We start from the raw sequence: 25,271 nt of genomic DNA on the forward strand, positions 1-25,271 counted from the left end.
GAGTTTGGGTCTCTTTTTCCAGTTCTACCAATTCCTGAGAAGTCTGACTTCATGGATATGATACAAAAGAGGAAATGGCCACTATAGATTTAGAGATGGGTGGGTTTTATGGTATCTGTGTTGTGGGTTAGCCACCTAGGCAGTTAAGCACCACACAGCCATCTGCTCGCTTCCAGTCCTCAGTGGGAGGGGGAAGAGAATAGAAAGAGCAAGAGAGAAAAAAGAGAAACACTCACAGTTCAATAAAGGAAGGAAAGAGAGGGGGTAAAAGTATGTAAAAGTGGTCACACATCACCTCACATGAATAGGCCAGTCCCCATTTTGTCCCTGAGCAACAGGTACTTTCCCAAAACCAGCCCTTCGCTGACTTTTTCTTGCTGAGCATCACACTACATGCTATGGTGTATCCTTTCGGGCAGTTTGGGTCAGCTCTCTTGACTGTATCCCTTCTCAGTTTCTTGCCTACTCCCAACCTACCCATGATGGGGCAAAGTTGGAAGAACAGGAAGTCTTTACCCGGTGCAAGTACTTCTCAGAAGTAGTAAAAACGTTGTCGTGTTACTGGTTTAGTTACAAATTTACGATATAACATTGTACACACTGCTATGAGCATCAACTCCACCCCAGACAGATCCAGCATACACTGGTACCAGTTTAAGATAGTTAAGTTCTAGAATTACAGTGAATTACAGTGGCTTCCAGAGTAGCACATTTCAAAGATTGGCATCTTAAGGCAGACAAGATAAATTAACCCAAATATGCCCATACATTAAAAAAAAATGGACAATAGATCAACGAACTTGGACCTAATTAATGAACTTATAGACTGAAATTGGCTCACATCAATCCTGTATTGGGAAGTCAGAGTGGTGAGAAGCCATCAAGATCCACTACTCTGTTGGACACTACCTACGACTTTACAGTTCCAAAGAGTGTTCTTTGACAGGCGTGCTCACTTGCTTCAGTTCCTGTATGATGCATTCAAAAGCTGGAGTTCAGAACACAGTGCCTTTGTAAAGGGTATACATTTTCAGAAAAAAAAGAGAAAGTCTTTTTCAAAGCAGAGCTTGAATACTAATTCACTACTTCATTAAACTGGTACTGGGTCTGTGAATCTTACTGTGTATATGGAACCCTCAAGATAAAAAAATTGAATGCTATGGCTATTTGCAATCTAGCCAAATACCAAACTTGACTGGCTACTGCAGACTTTACTCTTAAGGTGTTTCTCCAGGTTGCCTGATATAATCTATTTTAGCTAGATCTGGTGGAAGAGCAGTAGCATGTAATGTGCAATTAGGATAGGCACATGCACACATTATCATGAATAGACTTAGGCATAGTCAGCATGTAGAAACTCATTTGTGTTTAATAGGATACTAATGTTAAATATCAATGCATTATTCATAGGCAAAAGGAAAGAAAATTGTTTTACACAGCAATTTCAATATTTCATATTTTCTTACTCATGCTTATTGAAAAAGAATAAAAAAGGAGTTTTGTAACACCAAAAAAAAAAAAAAAGTAAACATATGCAAATCATACCATATCCTCTGTTGTGATTATTGATTACTGCACACCCAGTGGTTCTTTCTACTTCTCTTTCAGTATAGAAAAAAAATATTCCATTGCTAATTTCAAAAGATTTACACAATTCTTTTATCTTTGGGCTTAATCAGCTATGGGTACCAAAGTGATATTTTTTAAGTTTTATGAGGGCTAGGCAGTCAGCTGCTCTCAGGCCTGAAAGTCAGGAAATCTGACTATACTTCAATTGGAATATTCATAACTATAATTTGAAGCTGGCTACTCAGAGGTGCAGATGGCAATTAATTGACTGACTGTAACATATTGTTTTTTTAAAAAAAAAAAGGTAAATAAAACCTAACTAACAAGTATAAACTTACAAGTATTTTATAAATGGCTACTGACAGGAAGCCCAAAGTAATCAGAAAAGAAGTCCATAGAAATCTAGGCAAATTCAATTGGTTTTACACTGGGTTTTCTCTTGTACATGGACAAAAGGAACTTTATCCCATTCAACTTCCATGAAAGTTTTGAATGGCTATGTGGTAGTGGAGAGGATCACTTCAGTCTAAACCTACAGTAATTAAGGTCAATGGAAAGCAACATTTCTGGGGACAAAAATTACTAAGAGAATATCTATTAGTATGTATCTTTTTGCACTATTAGCATGCTACACAATGCTGAACTTGACTCAATTTTTTGTGTGTTTGTTCTTGGGTCATTGGCAAGCAAAAGTAATTTTGAAAAATATCCAACTTAATAATCATAACTGAAGATTGCAAGTACTCAAGTGATTTTTGTTTTCTACAGACCAATCATCTCTAGACATTTTTTTGAATTGACATTCAAATATTGCCAGATTCGGGAGGAAAGGCAAGGTGAATCTCTCTGTTCCAAGAAGCTGATTCAGATCAAGAAATATTTCTCACCCCAATACCAAAATTTATGAACAAGATGAACAATCTCAGAATTGGATAGGAGATATTTTAACTTTGATAATAAACTCTTCTTACATTGTGAAGAACTGGAATTTCTCTGTCAATGGGTTAAACAAACAAACAACAAAAAACCCCAAAAAAACCCAAAACAAAACAAAAAAAAGAAGTAAAGAAGATTCAAGACCTTTTGCACCGATACTGAAGAAGTATCTGAAGAAGGAGACCACAAATTTCAGAAACATTTACACATTTTCAGTGATCTGACTTATACAATACAACAGGATTACTAAAGAAATATGCAAAGGAAAATGCCTTGGTTTCATCTGTTCCACTGCATCATATTTTATTGAATGAGAACGAATCCAGTATTTTGTAAGGAATCATGCTCTTAAGTGTAGCAGTATAAAATGATTTTCACTCAAGTAGAACATTTAAAGTACCATATGACTTTTTAACTTGAAAAATGAAATATAAAGAATACACCTTTCAATACACCTTTCTTTGAAATATTTTTTTTTCAGGAAATGTGATTTTTGCATGATGGTAAATACCAATGCATACAGTGTTACATACATGCAGGTGCAGCCTAGAAAGACAACCATATCCTCAGCTGCATAAGATGCATGGCCAGCAGGATGAGGGAGGTGATTCTCTAAGTGATCTTTAAGGTTCCTTCCAACATAAACCATTCGATGATTCTATATTTTTATGATTTTTATATTTAAATATTAAGTATACAAATATGAGTCTAAATTAATTTAGTTAGAAAATGCATAAGGGTGATAGAAATTTGTTTCTTTAATGTGTTTCCTTAAAAATTGTAGATCTTTTTTCAGCAGATTTTTCAGATTATTGCCTCTAAATAAGGGTCATAAAAATGAAACTAAATGCATAGAGAGTAGCTGCTAGGCCTGTGTATCACTTGTAGAGGGGAATCCTTACCTTTCTTTACACAATTGCAATGTGTTCATGACTGCAAAAAACCACACAAACAGTGTGTTCAGAGCAGAAGGTTTTGAGTAGGATCTATCCTACTCAAAGGGACATAAGTTCTGTGAGGGAAATAAGTGTTCTGTGTCTGAATTAAATAATATAGTAGGCACTGTTAGCTTCCATAATTATAATACATTACATTATGTTTTTTTGTTTTGTTTTGTTTTGTTCTGTGCTTGTGTATGTGCCTATGCCATGTTCCTAGTTAAGTCTTAGCCTTGATGGCAGTTCTTCCATATGCAATTTTAATTTATAATATATGTATGATTTTTGAGTTCCTCACAAGCTCTCTCACATGTGACTAGTCAAATGCTACTTAGTGGTTCCAGGAAAATGCTTCCTTTCAATATCATATATTAAGCTGTCAGACCTGTACTCATACAGAGTTCAAAGGGTTCATGTTGCAAGAAATATAGATGAAGACTTGTTGATACAGACTTGAAGCTTCTTGCAAGCAGGGAAGGATATATTATTTACCTCCTACATCTTGTGTCTTATCAATGGCTCCTTGTGTGCATTCTGAGAAGTGATGACGAGTTGTGAATAATGGAGAAAGAACATTTTCTATCCAGCCAAAATAGCAAATGCAGATGCATATTTCTCCTGTTATGTTTAAACAATGAACTTACAAATTAACAAGTCACCATGAAAATTAACATTTTGAAGACTAATCTGTAAATCAGATGCCTGCAGTAAATGTAAGTCTGACAGTTTTAAATTTTATATATCCAAGGTTCACAAAATTTGAAATTGTCAGAGCAATTGATGAAGATTTGAGGTACAGGATACAAACCCTGTGTCAGTTCAACTAATATGCAGATGCACTCGCAGAATCACATTCTTTATAATTGCTTAATGATTAATAACATTTTGGTAGAAAAACATTAGCCATTTTTATAAACTTGATAAAGATGCAGTTTTTGAATCACAAATACTATTGATAAGCATTCTCAGTGGTTTTTAATTCTGTATGCTTAGGTTAGGAAACTCTGTCCTATTTTTAGCAATTGATTTCTGGAAATTATTTTTGTGATCATGTTTTACTCTTGTGGATGTCAACTCAAAAGCAAATAATGATGTTGTTTTCATTTTTAATGTGAATATATTTAGAGCCATTCTCTATCTCAAACAATCAATCACAAGTGTTAACACTTGAAAAAAGTTCAGTAAAAATAGAAATAATATAACTTAAAATTCATAAGTTCAAAACAAAAAAAGAAAATAATGATTTATTTGGCTGGTCACAGACAGATGAGGACCTTTGAGCCTTAACAGTAAAATGCCTACAAATTGAGACTGAGTGACAAGATAAATTAAAAGTAGCGAATTGCAAAAAAAAAAAAAAAATTAGTGATGTGTTGAAAAGAATGGGAACTAAATTGCTACCATTCCTCAGGAATATTTCCTATTATTTTTATTTTTTTTTCTAAATTATATAAAAAAATATATATATAGATATAAATGTTATAAATTTATATATAAAAGTTTACGTATATGTGTGTGAGTATAAATATAGGACTAGGTCTTGATAGCCTTCATCACATGGAACAGTAAATTGCAGTAGCCCTTTTTAGGTCACTGAGGCCACCTAGAGAGCCATCAGTGCAAAAGAAGTTACTGGAATCTGACTGTTTGGAGGCTGCAATATACAGTCTGTATAGTAATCCAAGGCACAATAGAAACAAAACAGAAATATTATTCTCTAGAGGGCAAATATGTTGGAGCACCAAATCTATTGTTGCTCACCGAAAGGTTTTTTGACTCTGTGGCAGTGGGATGAGCAAGGAAGTAGCATTTGCTGTTTATAAAGCCATCCTATGCAGCGCAGGAGGGATAAGGAAAACCTTCCTTGCATGGAATAAACATTTTCCTGTAGCTGTACTGTATCTGCTAATTACTTGTTTATGAGCACAAAGAAAATAATACCTTAAGCAGGATACATGTCTTTAATAATGCCCTTCCTCAAACCAGACCTTTTTTTATCAAAGCCGTGTTTCATGGAAATACAATGCAATCTCACGTGGACAGATACCAACACTGTGCTAACATCTGTAAAACAGACAATTACAATCAACCCAGTCTTCTTCCTACAGAACATGCTGGGCAGTTTTAAAAAGGGCTGGCCGCAGTCATTGTGCAAGCATAAGCACTAATATTCCATAATTTTATTTTTCCAAAATAAAGTATGTACAACTGTGCATACTCACCCTTACCTCATTTACACTGAGTAGACTGGATTGAGGGCTGTACAGTCTCATTTTTATATTTGAATAATTCTGCACTTCAACATGATAGACATATTTTCCAGAGGACAAAGTTTCCCTTGTGGTGTGTTTTGTGGAGTCTGTTTGGGCTGGAATGCTGTCAGGTTTCTAAAGCAAGCATTTGCAGATACAAACTAAATGCAAGGTCTGCCCAGGAGAGCAAACTGCAGGAGCTGCAGTGGATGTTTACTGCTTTTGCAAAATCGGGTATTAGCAGCCCTTAAGCAACCTAGAAGATATTTAGCTGAATTTTACTTCCTGAGGCTCACTTAGATTAAGGGGAAAAGGAGGTGAGAGAAATTGCAGGAGGAGGAGCTGATCTGTCTCAAGGTGGAGCTGTATCTTGTATTAAATGACATTGGCAGATTAAAGCTCTCCAGTGGGGAAGGGCTTAAAGGCTGAGTCAAAAGCCAAGAAGTCTCTTTATTTACGCCTACCTCCCAGCCCCTGGCAATCTGACTAATAACAAACTGAGCTAACAAGAAAGACTAGAAAGAACAGAGAGAGCACAGAAGCAGCTTGCATCTAAAAATCTGACAAACCAAGTGATCAAGTCAAGCTCTGCTGAGCATCTTGTTTGTTTACTGCATCCAAATGCTTGCAAACAGTTAACTATATGCAGAAAAGTCAGCCTAGCTGTGAAGTATGCTGTGAATTTTAATTGAGGAAAAAGGACAACTGCTTACAGGATGGTCTGACGTGCACGGCTGACTGGAAGATTTTTTCAATCGAATGCTTTGTACTTTGTCTTCTGAACAAGGATTTTAACTTTATGGAGCTGTAGTATTACTGGAGCTTGCAGCAAAGGGAAACTCAGAAGAAAGTGTGCATTTTCAGAGGGAAAAATTACATTACATGGAAACAGCTGCTCCAACTGTGCATTACTGAGTGTACCAGGGAGTGTTGCTGCTGTACAGGTAAGAAAGACTCCAGTTAGTTAATTAGTTAAGCACATGAGAATTTAATTTCTCAGTACAAGTTGCAGTTACTTTTTTGCATGATTTTATATAACTTTTATGTTAAATGATGGCAGTTTATACTGTGTTTTAAACACTTTGCAGGCACATTTATTCAAACTGATTACTGTGTAGAATATATGCATTAAGGGAATGCTGGTTTTGAACCCCTTGAGGGAGAAGAATGGGTGTTTGGTTTTATTTCAAGGGCAAAAGTGGCCTTAACTGCATCATCTGACTGTGATTGCCTTAAGAATTTAATAAAAAATCACAAAGGCTTTTAGAAATCACGAATTCTTAGCTTGGGGCTTTGAAAATTGTCAACAATTTTTTTTTTTAGCTGAATTAAAACAGCCAAACAAATCAGCATAAAGCATAAACCCAAGCATAATGAAATAAGCTCTTTCAATGTTTTAAAACTAAATAAATTATTACTTAGCAAGCATGAGATGTCTTTTATGTAAGTGACTACTTCTGGAAGTATTCAACTTTGCCTCATAGAAAGAACTGTGACATTTTTTAGTCTTTTGGAATTCCTACAGAGTTTAGTTACAGCATGCAGTCAGCAGTGACTTACATGAAAGCAGATAAAATGAAAAAAAAAGAAAATTAATTTACCAAGTGGAATTTGCTGAAAAACCTCACCACATTAAAAGATCAGTTTTTCAAGTCTTTCAAATTACATTTTGTTGTATTGTGAATTCTTTCAGTTAAATGTTAATCTGTTACATGACAGCAGTTTTTATTTTACAATAGTAGCCCACTGAGAACTTCATTACACGTTTGTGAGTGTTTAGGAAAAAATGTGGAGAAAGGAAAAAAAGATTACAGCTCTCCTATTGATTTTTGTTGTGTGGGTATATATATGTGTGTGAGACAGTTCTGGCAGTGCTGCTTACAGAAGTATGACGATGATTAAAATGTGACTGTTTTCCAATTGGTTACAAATGTTACTTTCATCTCTGAGAGAAGGACTTTCATTTTTATAACCTAATTTCTCAATATGCAATAGAATGCAACATGCCTTAAAGATTTTTTTTTTTAATTTTAATTTTGCTCAGGGACTTTATAAGTGTTGAATTTGATGTGGATTGACGCCGGAATTTCTAATGAGAAAAAGTGTACAGAAATAAAGTTAAATTACTCATAGTGTAGGTTTGAAGCCAGCATCTGTGTCAAGAGCTTGTATTTTTACCTTGGGTCACTGGAAAGGATAGTGATGCATGCAAAGCAAGAATAAGTCTCTAGTATAATATGATCCTAGAATTATTCTACATACTTAAAAATAACAACTTGACATGACATGTCTTATCCAATACTTCATGGGAAAACAGACTTAAGGACATCTATATTAAACATAGGCAGCTGGAGTTCAAGGAGGGTTATATGAGAAAACAAAATATATTGCAACTAATAAAACAAAGATAAAAGCTCATATTTTTAGGGACACTTTTCCTCACACTGTGAATTGCACTTACTACTTCTAAACTCATACATCCACTCTCACTTATCAGAAGCTACTCATGGAGAAAAACAAAATTCACTGTGGACACATTTGCTGTTTTCTTTTTGTATGTATGCATGTGTGTGTGTGTGTGTGTGTGTTTGTAACAATGCCACAGCATTTAAGTGCTTGCATGTGTAAAGCTTTGCAATCTGTTCTAAGGGAAGCCTTGAGAAATAGTGTTTCTAGTAACCAAGGTGCATGATATTCAAAACATGCATTGATGAGATGCCAAATCATATGGCCACACTATAAAAATGTGCATGCATGTAGTTGAATTCATGCTTGTAAAAGGTTCTAATCTTTCAGAAACTGGCACAGTTGGTTGTGTAGTGACATTCTATACTTCTTGTTTCAATAGCCTAGTTTGAAAGATTCTAACCTTTATTAGATGGATTACTTAAGAGTCTTGCTTATTTCAGTCCAAAAATAATAGCATTTTTAAATATTATTTTTAAATAATCCATTGCATTTTAGGGGATTTTTTTATTATTATTTACTTTTTTGGAAATGTGGAAATACTTAACTAAACAGTGATTTCCCTCTATCTTATATATCAAGACTTATCATTGGTCTTGCCAATTAGGCAGCCTTGACAGAAACAGAGAATCTAATAGACTATAGGACAACTTAACTCAAACACTAAATGACTGATTTAAACTTCTAAATGTTGCTTGGAACTCCATAGCTGTATTGTAATGATGCATTTATCAAGTGTTTCAAAGTTTAAGATCAGATTGAAAGGTAATAATTATATTACATAACATATGTAATATAATTGATACTGGTGATAATTTTTAATTTGTAAAGCACAGTCAGTTCCACATACATTTCACTGTGGAAATTGATGATTATTATTATTGGGAGGAGTTTAATATTAATCTCAAAAAATGTTTGCCCTTCCTTGCTTATTTTTTCTGGCATGTGCTGCATTCTCTGTTCTCTCTTTTTAGTGTTAATAGTGCATGCAAATTTTTTGTATGTACATTACATGCAAACATTACTGCGTGCTGTGGACCAACTTTCACACACAAACTACAACATATGCATTAAAATTTAAGTAAAGAGAGATGGTTATTTTGTCTATGTCCTTTTCAGTTTGTGGGTACAAGGATTTCAGAGGAAATACCCTTTGATTTCCATACATAATGCAGAACTGTAGAGAGATTCCATGTATCCTGAAAGAATGGGCTTTTGCTCACAAGACATTACTGATCCAAACCAAATCTTATTTCTTCTCTTCAGAAGCTGAGTAACATTAAATTAATCTTTGCAAGGTACTCTTATAATTTGCAGTGCTATGTAGTGACAAAAAGCAATGATTCAAAATATTATATTATGTTTGATAGAAGTTTCTTGGGACAGTAAATTATTAATGCTGTGCACTGGCAGTCTGTACAGTATATAAATAAAACCAACACACTCCTGATTACACTACTTTGGTTATCAGCATGAAAGTATTGAAAATTTCCCCTTATGACTCTGCTTATTCATTCAATACATTAAATTTAATTTATATTGTGTAGTTAGAATATAATTCAATTGTTTTGCATGATATGATAATACTTGGAAGGTGAAGTAGCACAATGATGGGCATTAAGAATGTTTTTTTCACACTGTTGCACCAGGGAAACAAAAACAAAACATAAACAAAACAAAAAAAAATCCCCCACAAAATAAAAAAAAAAACCCAAAAACCAACCCAAAAAACCAAAATCAAACAAAAAAAGCCCTAAAACAAACAAACAAACAAAACCACAAAAAATACCCCAAACCCTGTGAAATCATGACTCATTTATTTCTTTTTTATTTATTATTTTTTTATAGAATCTGCTGGACAAGATGAAGCTTTGGATTTTTGTTCTATGTTCAGTTGTGGTTGCATCTGATCCTTTCCAGTCACAGCCTTCTTTTTCTTCAGTCAGAGGATCTTGTCAGAGTCTGTGCTCCTGTGAAGAAAAGGATGATACCATTATTATCAACTGTGACAAAAGAGACATCAAGATGATATCAGAAATAAATGTCCCACCATCACGGCCTTTCCATCTTAATCTGTTAAACAATGGTCTGAGTATGTTACATGTGAATGATTTTGCTGGCCTTGTTAATGCTATTTCTCTGCATCTTGGTTTTAACAATATAGCAGATATTGAGCCTGGAGCTTTCAATGGTCTCAGCCTTCTTAAACAACTTCATATCAATCACAATTCTTTGGAAACACTTAAAGAAGATACGTTTAATGGATTGGAAAATTTGGAGTTTCTTCAAGCAGACAACAATTTCATCACAGTGATTGAAGCAAGTGCCTTTAGCAAGCTCAACAGGCTTAAAGTGCTTATTTTGAATGATAATGCCATTGAGTATCTTCCTCCAAACATATTTCGTTTTGTGCCATTGACCCATTTAGATCTGCGTGGAAACCAGTTACAGACACTGCCCTATGTTGGCTTTTTGGAACACATTGGAAGAATACTAGACCTTCAGTTGGAAGACAATAAATGGGCCTGTAACTGTGATTTGTTGCAGTTGAAGATATGGCTAGAAAACATGCCTCCTCAGTCCATAATAGGTGATGTTGTATGCAATAGTCCTTCAGTTATCAAAGGTAGCATATTAAGCCGGCTGAAAAAAGAATCACTTTGTCCCACTCATCCTGTTAATGAACTTGAAGATCCTTCAGGGTCACTGCCCTTGGTTGTAACCACCTCTATCAGTGATAATCATCTATCAACTAAGGTGATTCCTCTCCTGAAAGCTCCTACTAAAGAGCCAAGTTTAGTGCTTCATACTTCCAAGCCTACTACATTTCTAGGAATCTCTTGTCCTGTCCCTTGTCACTGCACCAGCCATATGCTCTCAGGAGTTCTTATGCACTGCCAGGAGCGAAATATTGAAAGCTTGTCTGATTTAGGACCCCCTCCTCCAAATCCTAAAAAGCTTATCCTAGCTGGAAACATTATTCAGACGCTATTGAAATCAGATCTTGTGGACTATGCTAGCCTGGAAATGCTTCACCTGGGGAACAATCGCATTGAGATCCTTGAGGAAGGTTCCTTTATGAATCTGACTAGACTACAGAAACTATATCTCAATGGCAATCATCTTACAAAGCTAAGTCAGAATCTCTTCCTTGGCCTTCAGCACCTTGAGTACTTGTACCTTGAATACAATGCCATCAAAGAAGTTTTGCCAGGGACATTTAATGTAATGCCAAAACTGAAAGTTCTCTACCTAAACAACAACCTTCTGCAGGCTTTGCCACCCCATATCTTTTCAGGTGTTCCCCTCACCAGATTAAATCTGAAAACAAACCAATTTGCTCATTTGCCTGTGAGCAATGTCTTGGATGAACTGGATATGCTGGTACAAATTGAACTCGAAGACAACCCTTGGGACTGTACTTGTGATTCAGTTGGCCTGCAAAAATGGATACAAAAATTGAGCAAGAATACCATGATGGGTGATATTTTTTGTAAATCTCCTGGGCACTTAGCAAAAAAAGAATTGAAATCCCTAAACAGCGAAGTCTTGTGTCCAGCTTTAATAAACAGCCACGCCCTACCAACTCATGCCAGTTTTGTAGTTGTGACAACTTCTTCTCCTACTGCCAACACTGCAGACACCATCCTGCGGTCCCTTACAGATGCTGTCCCACTTTCTGTTCTAATATTAGGACTGCTCATTGTGTTTATAACTATTGTATTTTGTGCAGCAGGAATAGTTGTTCTCGTTCTGCATCGGCGCCGGAGATACAAAAAGAAACAAGTGGATGAACAAGTGAGGGACAGCAGCCCTGTTCACCTTCAGTACAGCATGTACGGGCATAAGACAACACACCACACCACAGAGCGCCCAGCTGCGACTCTCTATGAGCAGCGAATAGTCACCCCCATGGTTCAAGTGTACCACAGCCCGTCCTTCAGCCCCAAGCACACCGAGCAGCAACAGGAGGAGGGAAGTGAGAAGGAAGCTAATGATTCCAAATATCTTCGCCGAAGTCTCCTGGAAAGAGAGAACACTTCACCACTCACAGGTCCAAATGTCAAATACAAGGCTACAGATCAATCTGCTGAATTTTTGTCTTTTCAGGATGCTAGCTGCTTGTATAGAAACATTCTTGAAAAAGAGAGAGAGCTGCAGCAACTAGGGATCACAGAATACCTAAGAAAAAATATTGTCCAGCTCCAACCTGATGTGGAAGTTCGTTATCCTGGAACACATGAAGAGTTGAAGTTAATGGAGACACTCATGTACTCCAGGCCAAGAAAGGTTTTTCTAGAACAAACTAAAAATGAGTATTTTGAGCTCAAGGCTAATTTACATGCTGAGCCTGACTACCTGGAAGTCCTGGAGCAGCAAACATGAAGTGATAATACACTGGGCTGGGGCCGAACTTCTGTGATTTTACTTTAAGGTGGAATAATTGTAAATAAAAGTGCCTTATAATAACATGTCAACAGTCAGAACTTAAGCACAGCAGTAATCCTAGCAAAGAAAAACTCAGGGATCACTGTGGGAAGCCATGGGGTTGTGAGCAGGCAATATGTCACACCCCAAGTTAAGCAAGAATTTAGTATGATTGAACTGTGGGAGGAAGATTGCTTATTGCACTATTCCTCAACATTTTGAAAAGGAGTGTATGCCAGTCTCCGTTCTCTTCTCTCCCAACCTATGGAAAAAAAAGTTAATTACCTTTACCCCTTCTTTTTTCCCTCCATTTAATTAGATTCCTTTAAAAAACAAAAAAAAAAAAAAAAAAAAAAAAAAAAGAGAAAACTCCAACACCTGTGTTTGTATTTATAACCTTAGAGTGTATATGTTAGGTTAGTACATGCACTGCATACATGACCACTGTCTACAACTATACCTAACATACCTTTATAATAAATATGAAAGGAGTTGAAAAGTTCTCATCCTAAATGTCAGTTAAAAAGGAAAAGAGATAAAATTTTTTTTCTGTATTCAGCCAGAGCCTGCAAATATTTAAGTATGTTAAAACAAACTTCATGTGAATTCTGTATCAGTATGTGGAAGGAAAAATATGTATCTATGTTTACCCAACATCTTGAACAAAGAAAACTGCAAGCCTTTTGCTACTTTCCCTATCTGATAGCTTTACCTAAGTTTGGACAATCTTTTCTTGAGCTGCTGCTATAAGATATTGTGCATCACTGGTGTTTCAACTCATAATCCTGGGCAATTTGAAAAGCTACTGAGAATCAGCTGTAAATATGTTACTTTGTTTAATAAGTTTGATTTTTTAAAATATATATATATATACATATGTATATAAATAGCTTCTGTGCTGGCTTTAAATATTCTTGAAGGAAATGAGTTTGCTGTGGCTAGGAATTTCCAAGTGCATATACAGGTCCTTTCCCACCCTAACCAAAAGCAATGCTCAGACAGAATAATTGCAACAATACACACATGAGGAAGAATAATGGTATTTAGCTATTTGTACAAAAATATATTTTCTGAAATTAGAAGAAAATAAACTGTTGTGGGAAAAAATAGGTTACAAACACATAGAACACTGCAGGTTTATTTTTGCAATGAATTCTCACTAGATTTATATTTACTATTTATTCTGTATAATTTTGTATTTTTTTCTTTCCAATTCACAAGAAAAGAAAAAGCTTATTCCTGGCTGATTTTCAAAATAATCAAGGAACTGCTCTCTATTAATGAAAAAGAAATAAAGAGTTTTTTAAATGTCTTTTTCTTAAAGGTCACTTTTTAAAGACGGCAGCAACTTCTGCATGCACAAGTTTAAAACTACTTGGGAATTAAACACAATGATTCTCATTCTTGTCATGTGGATAGAAGCATCTTATCCTGAGTGCAGTAAGGTCATTCAATTTCTGTGCATGACTGATGTGGTGCCAAAACACAATTTCTGACCTGCATTTATCTTCCTCTAAGCAAATATTTTGTAAACTGACTATGCATGTGTTTTTTGGGTTTTTCTTTTTTTTCTAATTCCTATTTGTAAAGTGAAAAATCAGTTTAATTACTACATGTATAGATATGTATGCTAAATTTAGCATTGAAATCTTGATAAACTCTAAGTAAAAAGATATATTCTTTAGTTCAAAATACTGTCCATGTCTTACCTATTTGTATATACAAATGAAAGTTCTTCATATTCTACATAAGTTTCTGACAGAAAAATTTCTTGTATTGCATATGAAAGTCAGATTCTCAGTTCTTTCAAATTTGCATAGATATAAAAACTTTTATGGTGCTATACTAATTTCTGTAGTTTGAGGATCTGACCATCTTTTGTCTCTGTTAACAAATCAACTTCCTTATTAATGTTTCTGAGATGTTACCAGATTTTTATGGAAGTATAACTTTGCTTTCAAAAATCAAAATTTCAGTTATTAGAGAAGAAGTATTATTTCTTCTTTCCATTTCTGAGAATAATTTAATAAGAAAACCTGTCTATTTTGGAAGATTATGAAGAGTAAATGTGGTGACAATATATTTATTTCATTGCTATCTTAATTCCAGACTATGAAAGACAATATTGAGTATTGCTTGTGCAGGTAGGGGTGTGAAAAAATAGAAAGTGAATGTGCAATAGCTTTGCATTAAATTAGATATATGATGTTATTTTAGGTTTACTTGCATATTCAAGCACGTGTAAATGTGCTTCATGAACCTATTGAAACCCATGCCTGGATCTGGAGGAGCAACTGAGGGGCAGGTGGGATGGCTTAGAGCATCAAAATGACACTGTATGTCTCCATTTCAAGAATTAATTTCACACAGGAAAAAAAAATCAGATAAATTTATTATATGGATTAATTAAATGCAGTTAAAAATTGAATTTATTTAATGGAAATATAAAGCTTTGAATGCTGAATCAGACCCATTAAATTGGTCTTTTTCAAATTCTCAGAGGTCTTAAATTAGTGTAGAGAAAAAAAATCAAAATACAAATTTAAATGGTACTTGATAACAGAGGTTATTATTTCAGTGTCATTGATTTCATTAGTTATTTCAAAAAAAAAAAACAAAAAACAAAGCATGTAAAAATAACACCCTGTAATTGGCAAGACGAGGGGAAATGGTGATTCAAGCCCTCGGGCTGAGATTTAAGAGAAATAGCTTCAGACTAAAGACAATTGCCACATGCACAGATGTCACTTTGCTTAGCTGCTAACAGTTACTTGGCAGAATGTTAAGGACAACTGTGTGGCAAACATTTTTTTCCCTTGCAGTCTCAAGGCATCAGAAGGAAGAGTGAGCTAAATTAGTGTCAAAGCAAGTCAGTTACACAGCTGTATCAGAGCCTGGCTCAGCAAGATTAAAGAGACCTTTACCATTTAGCTCTCCTTCAGAAGGGAGAGCCATGCCTTTCCCTTTAGAAGGACAACTGTGCTCTGTGGCAGTCTGTACAACACCGCAAGTGGCTTGGCAGTATCCAGGAATCTCCAGGATGTGTCTCGCTGTCCACTTTCCTATCATCACATTGCCTACTGGGCTGCCATGTAGTGAACTTTTATAATAAGAAGAGAGGGGTCTGCCTTACATTCAGATTTTTCCAACAATGAGGAAAATTTATACTGCCATAACAAAAAAAGGACAAATATTTGGCCTCATATGATCATTCTTCAGCTAAAGAAAATCATTGTCTGCTTATAAAAATAATATCATGACAAAAGAAAGACATCACATGAGAAAGAAGCATGTGATATCTATTTCTAGAAGTTCCTTGGAATATTATAACAACTGGAAATGTGTCATTAATATTATTGATGTTTGCAGAAAGCTCGAAAGGGTATTCATAAATTTTTCTGTTAAAATCCTATTGTCTTTTTTTTTTTTTTTCAGTGGCAGGCACAGTTAAGTGGTTTGATACATTTTTACTTAGCTAGAATAATGGAGGTTGGAAGGCAAAGCATGTTTGACAGTGTGCAACAAAGTGGATCCATTTTTTTCCTGTCAGCATGAGAGTTTAATTGAGTACGAGAACAGTGTTTCATCAAGCACACTGGTGTAAGTGGCAGCTGTGATGTTGTTGCTAGGGTATCTCAAGGTAACCAACACTGCCATTTTTTGCCTCACATTTGATTGAAGAAAATAAGTAACACCACAGACTGTTCTCTAAATAAACATATTAAAACAATTTATTACACTTCTTTATGTTAAACTGTTCTTATATTTTCAACTTCATAGAAGAAAAATCTATTTATCTTTCTTTTTCTTCCTGTTACAGGTAATTTTCCCACAAACTTTTAGTACTGCTACTTGATTATGTTGCCTGCAGTGATACCTCTCCAAGCTTTTTAAAATAAATAAAACCCAATCCCACACTTAAAAAACCCTATCCAACAAAGACTATAAGTATACACATTAATTAGAGTATTTGCCTATTCAGAAATGACCCAATATTTTTACACATTCTTTGCCATTTAAATGATAGATCAACCTTTACGTCATCTATTCCAGACTGAAAACTAGTTTGTACTTATTTTCAATGATGTGTCAAACCTATCAGATTTTAATATACTCCTTTTTAATTTGCAGTCCTTGTTTCTCTGATTGGAATCTGAGGATCAGTTTTCAGCTCCTCTTTGCATGACAAAAATGTTCCCTGTATGACTCCAAAGAGAAGATATTTGCCATGTACCACTTACTTACCTACAAAGAGATTACTAATTGTATAGTCTGCTAAACTGAAGAAATAAGTTTGACCACAATGGGAAACCACATCACCTTAGAAAGATCCTTGTGTGTTAATGCAAAATAATAGTTACCACAAATAGACATTATTTCACAGGATAAAGTAATAGTGACAAGAGGAAAACATAGAGACTGAATCTCAAAGTCAGCACCAGAAAGAATTCTGGAGCATCATTCTCAGGATATCAATGTCTAGAGCAATACACTTTATCAGTCACACCAAAACAATCTTCAAGTTTCACGTAGATGTACTGAAACCATCCTGAGATTGAAGACCAATCAAACACTCAATTCAAAAGGTCAGAAACTTTCTTAAGACTTTCTTTCAGACTTGTCTTCTGTTGTACTTCCTAACACAGAATATCTGCATTTTCATTAATGAATTTCACACTGAGCTGTAGACTGCCCTCTGGCATTACAATCTGTTGCAACTGAAATCTACTCCTTGGAGAGTTCTTCAGTATATACATTGCCTTCAGTGGTGAGTTCCTCTGGGACCTGATGATTGGTGCACCACTGGGTATTTGAGACAGGGAAGATAATCTTGTGTTATAAGTCAAAAACTGTCTTTCTTTTTCAGTTTTGCAAAGTTTTTGATATTCTTGAAGTTGTTTGAGGAACCAAATCCTTTTGTTCCTTAAAACAGAAGTGAACTGTAGTTGGAATCAATATATTTTCCATACTTAAAAGATAAAGCATGTTGTTTTCTCTCCTGCACATTTCCTAACAGTCAGCCTTGGCTTTTTGACACAACAGAACAAATTCTAAAGAGCCACAGTCTAATGGAAAGCAGCTAACCTCGAAGAAGAACATAAAAAGCCAGATGCTGTTCAGCTCTATGAAAGCAAAATACAAAGAAGAATTTTTATTTTATTTATTCAGCTTCACCAAGATGCAAAAGTGCAAGTACATGCACACAGTACAATTCATAAAACGTTTACCAAAGTTTCATGTTCTAAGACATTAACTTCAAAACATTCACGATATGTGAATATTGCTACTGGAAGGACTACTTTTACTTGCTTTTTACTTCTAGTTTATAAAATAGAATGTTGGAATACAGGAAAGAGGAAACAGCATGGTTTCATGTTTCAAGGAGAAATGTTATTTATTGTAATTTCAGCTGTTTGTTTTTGTTGAAAAATTCATCGAGATTATTTCATTTTCAGATTTTTTTTACAAGTTGAGAATTTTTAAAATTTTTCTAGTTTGATTGTTTACCAAATAAACTACATAAGAGTAGATAATTACATTTTCAAATAGAAAGAAAGCGGAAACCTTTTATCTATAAAGAAATTCTATAGCATGCTAAACTTACTTTTTAAAAGGAACTGTGAAATGTATTTTGTCAGCTCATAAAAGTTAGTATTATTTTTTAGTTTTAAATTAATACAGCTCAGCATTTTTCCATTTTTCAAAATTCAAAGCCAAAATAACGCTTCCATAATGACACATATTTGGGTAGAATGCATATTAAATGGTTCCATTCTAAGACATATTAACAAAAAATGCTTTCAAATATAATCTGCTACTTTCCTTCATTTTCCCTACAGAAATGTTATAGTGTACTCTGCAAAAAAGAAAAAAAATGGACATTTCCTGAGCAAGGAGTCCAAACTAGACAAATTCTTTTTTATCTTTGTTATATATGATTTTTGAAGAGCAGAATATAATGGATTCCCATCCCTGCAGCAGAGTGTGTTTACACAGTTCATATATGGCATGCAAAAAAGAAGGATGTGGCCTAACTAGTACTTCACACAAGCATGCTCTTTTGTAAATGGAAGGCTGTAGCCACTGCAATTTTAAAAAGATCTTGTGTGTCGAATATCCTTTAAGTATACCTGTTAGATCAGACCCCATATATATATACATCAGATATTTTTGAATCTTGGTACAAGAAATCTCAAATTTGATACAAACAAGATAAAGACACCCTGGAATTTTGGGTACCTGGAGAAGAGTGAAAAACATCCATCATTTTTTTACAAAGGAAAGGTTCTTGTGCAACAGCTCAAGACTTAGATTGCTTTTCTCATCTTGCTCATCTTGAGGTGCTCAGTGTTCCACAATGTTGTATCACATTACTTACGCATGAACCTAAAGCATCACTAAATCAGAAATGTAGAATTTAGATGCCATTTTCCACAAAAGATAAATGTTTCCATGAAATAATAATGAAATGAAGATTAATATTTGGAGACTTTAATTGCCTCATGTTACACAAGTGTCTTTAAGTAATATATCACTTCAGGGGGGAAGGGGGGAAGGCAGGGGGAGGTGGCATTGCTGTCTATTGATCACTCACTCACACAATTGGATTTCCTGAAGGGAAATGTTGTGCAGAGGATAGCTATTTTCATGCTGCCATACATGATAGCATGAAGGCTGAATCATATTTAATAGATTCTAAAGGAATTGTTTATTATAGACTCTAAGAACAGAAATGTCATCTGAAGTTGGACTTTTTGCAGTCTCAGTTTCCATTATTAATTTTATTCATAAAAATTACTACAGAATATATGGAAGCTTTATTATTTCCCATAAAAAAGCAACCATGTAAAGAAAATATTCCTCTCTGATATTTTGATTAATGCCCTGAGCCAAGGGCATTAAAGCTAAGGAATTATGTTTTTCACATACAGAGTGATGCAGAAGCATCTTTGAAGTCTATGGTTTTGTCTGCAATAGATACATATAGAAAAAATGTTCTTACGAAAGTATTGGGATGTTGCTGCATCCAGTTGTTTTCCAAACAGCATAAGCTGGAACTAGACAAGACCAGTGCCTGTTCTGAACTATTAAGACCTGACCATATGCTAAAAAACACCTCACAAAATTTATTCTGAAGACTCTTATGACACAGTCTCCTGAAAAACGAAAACGTATGTGCCTGTTTCTTCCCCTCATTTTTTTTTTTTTTAAACACCTAAGTAAGCTAAGAAGATCACAGTGTGGGTTATAAAGGTAAATGTGATTAGTAAACACCTAAAATACTTGGAATAATAAGAAAACCTTCACTACTTCAGTTCTGAGATATAGTGCCTAAAGTACTCATGGAACCTCACACCCTTGAAGCAGGAGGCTGGACTAGACAACCTCCAGAGGTCCCTTCCAAGGACAATATCTGTGGTTCTAATATCATTCTGCTAAAGATTTTTTAGTCTAGAGACTTTTCTATACACAGGCTTCCTGAATATGAAGTTAAGGAAAAAGTCTATATTCACCAAACACTGTCATGAAATAAAAGCTTTTCACTTTGTAACTCTTGTAAGATACAGAGGTGCAGTCATATGGATACTGCATCAAATAAACAGTGCGTCTTTGATAGGGGTATATTGGTGATGGTGAACTGTGGCTACCTAATTTTATTATTAAAAGCACTTTCTTCCAGACTAGATGACTTCAGATTTCTAAATAAAATACAGAAACTATCTGAAACACTTGGAGAGTGATCCCTTTCTGCACTGGTAATTCACTCATTTCAAAGGTGACAATCTTAGTTTTTCAAAAGTTCTTCCAGGTTTTAAAAGTATTTAGTACATTCTGTTTGTCAAAAGGGCAAATTATTAAGCAGTATATGAGTAATGTATGTTTTAAATTAAAAATGATTTTATATAAGAATTCTACTTTAAATCTTTTAAATTATGAAGAAGAACTTAGAACAAGGTCTAAGTGCAGGTCTTCGTTCTACTTAGTAATCAGCTTTATAAAAATACTCCTATGATATGTTATCCATTACCTGAAACACAGTACTTCCATACAGATTTAGGGCAAATATTTATGCAATTATATTTTCATGTTTCTTATAGTCTTTAGGTATATAAGTCAGCTGTTTTTGAAGGCTGGATACTAAATGGATTTTTGATTTGTCCTAGGATGCCCGTTAGTAAGTTCACTATATGTTCTTGTACACATATAACATACTTGTATATCTTTGTGGAAATCAAATTTCTCAGACCTTACTAGACCTATATCTGGAAATGGTTTCCTAACTCCGCTAATAGAGTCTTTTCTATATAAAAATGCCTATAATTTGTATGCTTTTAATTGGTTTGTTATATATTGATCTTGTAAATGAAACCTCTGAAAGGTAGTACAAACATGGATATGTTCTTAGCAGACTAATTATTTAGCCACATGTGGAGGAAGTGTAGGATTGAAATAATCACAGAGAGTCATTAATAAAAATTCAATAGAAAAAATGCTGCCTTGAGATTAAATAATATATAAGAGTTCAAAATTTTTTAGAGCTAAACGAAAGATACTTGTTATTCCTATGATTTAAAAGCGGAAGAATGGACTCCAATAACTCAAATTCTAGGTTTTCTACCCAAATATGCAAATACACTGCCACACAATTTTGAAATTTTTATTCCTACATAAGATGCTTTTTCAGACAACAAATACCCAAAAAGGCCGTGGAATTTGGCTGATTTAATGCACAGTTGTATTCTCTTGGTACTGCAGTGAATCCTCAGTCTCACTTCTACAAGGTAGATCCAAGAGAGAACTGAAAAACATTGTGTTTTAATTAAAAAAAAAACCCAAAAAAACCCCAAAACCAAAACAAAACTGTAAAAAAAAATCCCACAACACAAGAAAAAATGTGCTTAATTGAAAAAAAGAAAGGTAAAGAAAAATCATTAACATATTTCAAGTATGTATGTATTGTTCTCTGCATAACCGATCACATATTTTTCTTTATCATCCATCTCTTCTGCTTCTTTATTTTTTTTTTCTTTTTGTACTTTCATTTTTCAAATATGTAAAATTTTGTAACCTGGATAAATTTAAGTTGTGGGGTTTTAGGTAGCAACTAAGTGTTTGTTGTTCACCACTGGCCAATATAGTGAGCTTTTAAAACAACACAGACACTCAAGGTCCTAATAAACTTATAAGTGTATAACTTATTATTTTTGTTTCTTTCTCTTTTGGTATAAAAAGATCACACTGCGAACAAGTAAATAAATATTTATAAGAGGAGGGGAAATAAAAGAATTACATCTCAAGTTGACTTGGAATTTTCTATCAAAGTGCAGCTTGATGGAAAAATATGCAATCAAAACACTCAGTATTTCACACAGGAAGACTTTTTTCCAAAACTAACCCCATATTTTCAGTTGAACACAGTAGTCAATGATTAAATATTTCAGTTTGTCAGAGTGTTGTGTTTTGATATTACTGACTTCTAATCTTTCCTAGAACCCTATGGAAATTTTCAGAGGTAAACCTGTACATAGGAAAATTTCCTATTTTCCTATGGAAATTTTAAGAGGTAAACCTGCACATTTTTTTTTCCCCTTGCAAAAGTTTATTCAACACCTTCCATTACATCTTTAACATTTTTCATCTGGCTTGATTGCTGGAAGGGCTGGTTACATAAAAGTTATAAGAGAATGGGAAATACAGACTGAAAGATAGCAGATTATTATGGATGTTTGGATATGAGTTTCTGTATCTGTTACAGAATAAATTTGTTCAGGCAAAATTAAATCAAATGTTTTGCTTTAGGAATTATATGCTTTTCTATTCCTTTAAATTGAATGTATTTATGAACAAGTTTTAATAAATATTTTGATATTTTACTTGTTTTCCTAACAATCCTTAGCAAATTTGAAGTTACAACCTTTTTATTTGAACTAATGTGTGTAAAATACAACAGCTCATTTGTGTAACATGCTAAGATTATCAGTTCTCATTATTCTAGTATAAGAATACAAATCACTAGGTTTGTGTGCCAGACTCTTAAAATGCATTCTTGGATAAGATCTCTCATACCAATTGACTGCCAGCCTTACGAGCCTCTGTGGGAACTGCTTTTGGATTAGTTGCTGATGTTTATTCCAACCTTCTAAAAGAGATTGTGAAGGAGATAAATTGTACCGTGTACTTAATGTTCACATGGTAGGTGAAAGAGCTGAAGAACTTATTACCACATCCTGGAACAGCTTCCAATGGTGGATCAAAATATTTTACTGTAATTCTGTTCTAACTAGTTTAGAGGCATGAAATGGTAACTACTGAGAAATGTCTTTTTTTAAAAAATATATTTAGGAAAATATAAAATCACCATCTCTGTAAGATCTTGTCCTATTTTCTCAGGTTTTGATGGGTTTGATATTTTTGTTCTTTATTATTTTTTTTCTTCTTCTTAAGTATCAAAGTCAAAAAAACCTACTTAATTTTCCTTGGGATGCAAGAATAGGTATAATTTTTTATAACTAATTGCTGTGGAGCAAGAGGAGTCTGTGTAATATATTAATGTTACATAATTTTTTCTTCTTTTCCCATTTAAACATCATCTGACTGAGTCTTCAGCTTTATCTGTGAGACTTTTCCTAAAGATAATATTTTTACTGTTTCCACATCAAAACAGGAACACAATTTTGAGAGGAAAAGATTCAATGCTAACATATCTGTGGCAGAGGTTTGTGTCTTTTTCTACCCATTTTTCTACCCAGCTTTGTTAAGCTGTTGCTGTAGTGATGGATCAGTTTTTCCACTTCAGCAGCCATTACATCTGTTTGTTAATCATATCTATTAAATATGGATTGGAATACAAAACTTGTCTGGCCCATAGACCATTGTTCCATCTTTGGTAAAAGGTTTGAATTGTTTGAAAGAAACGTGGCAAATCAAGTATTTCCTTTATGTTTTGTAGTGAATATTAGTATTATTACAGACAAAATCCGGCACAAGAAAAAATTACAAAGTCCAATGGATCCTCACTAGATCCAAAGAGCAATGGCCCCTCCAACTACTGAGGCTGGGACCTCTACCTGCTTTGAAAATAAACCTTAGCAAGGATTTTCTGTATTATTTGATTTGGACAGATAAATCATTAATTAAAATAACATTAATTAAATTAAAATAACATAAATTAAAATAATTAATTGAAATAACAAAAAAAAAAATTTCGGCTTTGTGCTTATGATGCTTTTTGCTTGTGACAAAATTTGAGTAGACACTTTCACAAAAATTTCTGGTGAAGTAGACAGTCAGGAATGGCATCAGTAGGATTGAGTAACACATATAAAGAAGGAAAAAAGGCTAAGGTTTAAGCACCAACACAATATTTAGGCAGACTGACTTTCATATTATACCTTTAACAACCTCTCATCAGCAGGAGAGACTGAGGGTTTGAACATATCATATTCTGCACCATTTTAATTCAAAGAACGCACCTTACAATAATCTTTCTGAAAGAACATTAGTTCATAAGGCATACAGCTTTTTCCTTTTTGCATTTTCATTAATTGTTTTATTTAGTTTAAAATGTGGATTATCTATGGTTGTTTTTCTTTGTGAATCAGAATTTACTGGTTTCCATTTTTTTTTCCAGAGCAAGAATATTTTCCCTATTACACATTCTGCTTTTTTAAATTATCAAAATTATTTTTTTAAGAAATAAAATATCTGTATTTCTCTCTAGTTTATACTGTTTATCTAGATTTTCTCCTAGAACTCTGTTTTTGAAACAAGACTGTGCCATGCATTATTCAAATGAAGAGCTACTTGTTTCTGTATATATGGGATGGAGTATAGTGGAAAGAAACATAATCTTTCTTAGTGGAGGCTGTGCAAGTGTTAAAACACAAGAAATAAAAAAAAAATTCTAAGGGACCTCATGTCAGAAAATTTGATCTTCTAAGCAGTTTTAACAAAAGTTGAATAGGGTACAGAACTTGAGAAAGTGCAAGACCAGGGCACATAATTTTTTTAAAATAAAGGGACTATTAAAAATTTGCAATTTCTGAAGTAGTTATTGAGAGTTTAAGTAGTAAATTTAATAATTTTCTGTAATTATTAGTATTTTGCTCTAACACTAGTTATATTTATACTGGCAAAGTGATTGTAGAGACTAGATAGCCCTCCAATAGATATTTTTTCAAAGACTGACTTAATGTAAATTCGACTTCTTAAAATATATGGAATAAAAAGTCCCTGAAATGATAAGATATACGCTTTGCTTACCTTCATCTCTGTATAGTGGTTGTGTCCACAAGAACATGTAAGTGAGAAATAAAAAAAGGTATTTATCTTTAGTGCTTGTCTCTTTGGACTTACAGAGCTGAATAATACTAGTAAAAAAGCAGCTGTAAATGTACATTGAGACCTTAATCTTGCCAAGGCCCTTTGATAAAACTTACCTAAATGACCAAAGCTGCAAATACACAGTTCAGTCATTTTCTAAATGTCTCCAGAGAGATTTCCTTACAGTTTATAGCAAATAGCTTAACTGTCATTCTTGTTACCTTTCTCTGGGATCTAACATTAACGGCATTTTCTCTGGTTTATGGAAAAAATCCCATTGCAAGGTTTGAATTCAGAGTTATAATAAAAAACTTGGTCTCCCAGAGACAGGTCATCTGTCCAGTTTCCATAAAAAAAT

General features: G+C 34.1%; 1 protein-coding gene and 1 long non-coding RNA gene across 5 annotated transcripts in view; one reads left to right on the plus strand and one right to left on the minus strand.

Annotated features, from left to right (window-relative positions):
• The first annotated feature begins 5,399 nt into the window (after positions 1 to 5,399).
• Positions 5,400 to 14,281, plus strand: SLITRK6 (SLIT and NTRK like family member 6). The gene is made up of 2 exons (XM_002197678.7): positions 5,400 to 6,639; positions 10,010 to 14,281. Exon 2 carries the CDS (start codon positions 10,025 to 10,027, stop codon positions 12,545 to 12,547), a length of 2,523 nt encoding a protein of 840 aa, XP_002197714.5. The 5' UTR covers positions 5,400 to 6,639; positions 10,010 to 10,024; the 3' UTR covers positions 12,548 to 14,281.
• The window catches only part of LOC140683854 (uncharacterized), a 79,913-nt gene continuing 64,610 nt past the window's right edge, over positions 9,969 to 25,271 (minus strand). For all 4 annotated transcript variants that reach the window (XR_012055432.1, XR_012055428.1, XR_012055417.1 and 1 more), the window contains one exon: positions 9,969 to 10,131. This is a non-coding gene — a long non-coding RNA (uncharacterized lncRNA). The remainder of the gene's footprint in view (positions 10,132 to 25,271) is intronic.

Source organism: Taeniopygia guttata, chromosome 1 (assembly GCF_048771995.1).
Source record: "Taeniopygia guttata chromosome 1, bTaeGut7.mat, whole genome shotgun sequence".
Taxonomy (NCBI): Eukaryota; Metazoa; Chordata; class Aves; order Passeriformes; family Estrildidae; genus Taeniopygia; species Taeniopygia guttata.

Coding starts and splice junctions, on each gene's coding strand:
- SLITRK6 (XM_002197678.7), top strand. CDS start 10,025: ATGAAGCTTTGGATTTTTGTTCTATGTTCAGTTGTGGTTGCATCTGAT.